Here is a 3,777-nt window from a genome sequence, read left to right as displayed (position 1 = left end):
CAACAACAACAACAACAAACCAACAACACATAATCAAAACAAGAACAACTCAATCATCCCACACCAACACATTTTGAAAGGGCGTTGGATATCAGTCAGCCAAAGGCCTGGTTAAAGAGTAATATTTTCGCCTGGCGCTTAATGAAGGCTCCAGCCGAGCCTCCCTGGAGAGAGCATTCCACGTGCGGGGAGCCACAGTAGAAAAGCTCCATTTTTGGGTTGCAGAGGTAGACTGCCTCTGAGACTGGAGGCTCCATTCTTAACAATCATGGCTATCAGCCTAAGAAGTGTTTTGCTGGAGCAGACCAAAGGTACACAGACTCCATCCTGGAGGGCTTGAAGCTGAGTGGTAGACATTCCCCGTTCAATCCCTGGCATTTTCTGGTAAGCCTGGGATAGTCCCCTGCCTAAAACCCTGGAGAGCTGCTGATGGTCAGTGCAGACAATATTGAGCTAGATGCACCAATGACTGGACTCAGTATAATACATGTTCTTTTTACATTCAGCCCTTTATCCAGAAACATGGAGCCGGAAATCTCACTTGCTTCTTTAGGAGGAGGACTGTGGAGCAGTTGCTTGGCATGCAGAAGGTTTCCAGGTTCAAATCTCCGGCATCTCTAGGGAGAGCTTGGGATGTCCCCTGCCTCGAACCCTGGAGAGCTGTTGCCAGTCAGTGTAGGCAATACTAGATGGACCAATGGTCTGACTGTATAAGACAGTTTCCTACATTCTATGAGACAGGTCCTCCTCCTCCTCCTCCTCCTCCTCCTCCTCCTCCTCCTTCTTTTTATCCCACTTTCTCCCCAATACAGTGGTACCTCTGGTTAAGAACTTAATTCATTCTGGAGGTCTGTTCTTAGCCTGGGGTACCACTTTAGCTGGAAGGACAGATCATGAAGTTGAGGCTCCAATACTTTGGCCACATCATGAGAAGAGAAGACTCCCTGGAAAAGACCCTGATGTTGGGAAAGATGGAGGGCACAAGGAGAAGGGGACGACAGGGGGCAAGATGGTTGGACAGTGTTCTCAAAGCTACCAGCATGAGTCTGACCAAACTGCGGGAGGCAGTGGAAGACAGGAGGGCCTGGCGTGCTCTGGTCCAGGGGGTCACAAAGAGTCGGACATGACTAAATGACTAAACAACAACAACCACTTTAGCTAATGGGGCCTCCCGTTGCCGCTGTGCTGTCGCCACATGATTTCTGTTCTCATCCTGAAGCAAAGTTCTTAACCTGAGGTATTATTTCTGGGTTAGCGGAGTCTGTAACCTGAAGCGTCTGAAACCTGAAGCGTCTGTGACCCGATGTACCACTGTATAGGGATGTGCAACAAATCCCACTGCTTCTGCTCTATACCACAAATCCATTAAGCGGACTTCTGTTTTGCCCTGGCGGTGAATATCCTTGGGTACCACCGTTTGGGAATCGGTGTCATGAGATAGTCACCTCCAAATATCTCGAAGGATGGAAGATGGAGCAATCTTCTTTCCTGCTGCTCCGGAGCGTAGGACCTGAACCAGCACATTCAAATCACAAGAGAGGAGATTCCAACTAAACATTTTTTGGGGGGAAACTTTCTGACGGGAAAAGCCGTTCGACGGGGGAACGGGCTAACTCACAACTCTGCTGGGAGGTTTTCAAATTCTTTTAAGCTGCGCTTCCCGCGTGGCAGAGAGGGTTCGACTTAAATCACCCTGGGAGACCCCTCTCTACTCCACAATTATGCCAAAAGGAGGGTTGCCTATGGGGCTCTCGAACCCCTCTGCGCATCCTTGCCCACCAGGTGCAATTTATCCGCTGCCCCCCTGCACCGTGGCAGCCCACGGACGGGGACCACCCGCAGACCTCGCCTCTTTTACTCACCAGCTCCTTCTCGTGCGCCTGGTAGGCATGCTTGAACGGGAATTCTTGGGGTGCCCGGCTGGCTGTGACAAGACTTCTGTGTGCCGCCCATATCAGGCAGAGCAGGAAGGCCACTGAGCCCAACTGGGAGCGGTCCATTGTGGACAGGATCCGAAAGAGCAAGCTGAAAGCTCAGGGCTGAGAGAGAGAGCAAGACAGAGACTGTGAGCTCAGAGCTACAGGAGCTGTCCACAGTGCTGAAGTCTGATGCCTGTTTTTTTCTGGCTTAGCAGGAGAGCGAGCGAGCCTGTCAGCTTCCGAGCCAGGCGGAGGGGTGGGGGTTGTCTTGGGAAGAGAGGGGAATGAGGTTGCCCCCCCCTCAGCCTGTGTCCCCACAGGAGGGGAGGGGAGACATGTGGAAGTGGTGGGTGGGTGTGAGGAAGAGAGCTAGGCGCACAGCTGGGTGCAAAATTGCTGTTGGCACCCCCCAGGGGTGGGCGCTGCGTGGGGTGCTTAAGCAGGAGAGCCCCCCCCTCTGGCTGACTATTTATCAGAGGTTTACTCTGCAAATTGCAATTTTGGCAAGCGGCGGGAGGCATTAGATTGAGCAGAGAGCCTCATCCATCATCTTGGCCGGGGGCCCAGCACTTTGCTGGGAGCAGAATGGGCTGGGAATTAGCTCGCTCCCCCGCCCAATAACCATTGATTCTGATGTGCCTCCCCCAGCATCTCTGAGCCTAATGATCTGCTATTATTCTGTCCTGTTATTATTAGAATTAATCATTGCTGGAGAGCGTCGCTGTGTCCAAAAGCGCTTAGAAATCCTGGCCTTGTTTATCTGCCTTCATTCTCCCTCTCTCCCTCCCTATGCCCTCCTGTATTGAATATCTAGAACACTTGCTTTGCATACAGAAGGGCCTGGGTTCAATCCTCAGCTAGGGCTTGTCTGAAGCCTTGGAGAGCTGCTGCCAGTCAGTGTAGGTAATTCTGAGCTGGATGGATCAATGGTCTGCTTCGGTAGGAAGAAACTACCTATGTCCCTCTGGAAAGCAGCCCTTTATTCAGAACCATGAGGACTAGATCCTTTCGAGTCACAGAATTGTAGAGTTGGAGGGTCATTTAGTCCAACCCTCAGCTAAAGAATCCACGACAGATGGTCATCCACCCTCTGCTTTAAAACCTCCTTTGAGAGCCCACCGCCTCCGAAGGGAGTCCATTCCACTGTCAAACAATTGTCAGAAAGTTTCTCCTGATGTTTAGTTGGAATCTCCTTTGTTGTAACTGGAGGCCAATGGCTCAGGTCCTACCTTCCAGAGCAGGAGAAAACAATCTTGCTCCGTCTTCTATGGCAGGGACGTCCAACTCCCAACAGACTGCGATCCACTCACAGTACAAAAAACTGGCAGTGATCTACCCATTGTCGTTTGATGGATCAATGTTGTTGAGTTGTTGTTTTTTTAGGAAGCAAAGATATATGAATATATGAATGAATGAAACTGAATCAGCATTGCAATATACACAGAACATAATAAAAAGTCGATTATATAAAACACACAGCTGAGGGTCCTGAATCTGCAGTCAAATAGTGGACCTTAATCTGATAATCCACTTTTTTTGCTAGGAAGCAAAAGTTGCTGAGCTTTTTTTGGAAAGGCAAAGTTGTTCAGCTTTTCTTAGGAAGCCAGAGCGGTTGAGCTTTTTTTTAAAATTCTTTTTAATTTTTTTATTTTGTGGGGAAGGAGATCCCTGAGGGACCAGAGATCTACCAGGAACACCCCACAATCTACCAAGAGATCACAATCTACCTGTTGGACGTGCCTGTTCTATGGGACAGCCCTTGAGATATCTGAAGACGGCTATCATATCTCCCGCAGTCTCCCCTTTTCCAGGCTAAACATGCCCAGCTCCTTCAACCGTTCCTCATAAGGCTTGGTTT

The 3,777-nt window shown here is 49.9% G+C and overlaps 1 protein-coding gene across 1 annotated transcript in view; it reads right to left on the bottom strand.

Annotated features, from left to right (window-relative positions):
* The window catches only part of LOC310694322 (cocaine- and amphetamine-regulated transcript protein-like), an 8,754-nt gene extending 5,854 nt beyond the window's left edge, over nucleotides 1–2,900 (bottom strand). The window contains exon 1 of the mRNA XM_083477455.1: nucleotides 1,863–2,900. Within this exon, the coding sequence (XP_083333581.1) occupies nucleotides 1,863–2,000 (138 nt within the window). The 5' untranslated portion in view covers nucleotides 2,001–2,900. The remainder of the gene's footprint in view (nucleotides 1–1,862) is intronic.
* Nucleotides 2,901–3,777: the final 877 nt, after the last annotated feature.

Source organism: Podarcis liolepis, assembly GCF_965112155.1.
Source record: "Podarcis liolepis genome assembly, chromosome: 15".
Lineage (NCBI taxonomy): Eukaryota > Metazoa > Chordata > Lepidosauria > Squamata > Lacertidae > Podarcis > Podarcis liolepis.
Note: the sequence above shows the minus strand (reverse complement) of the source record. Positions and strands in the feature narration are given on the sequence as shown.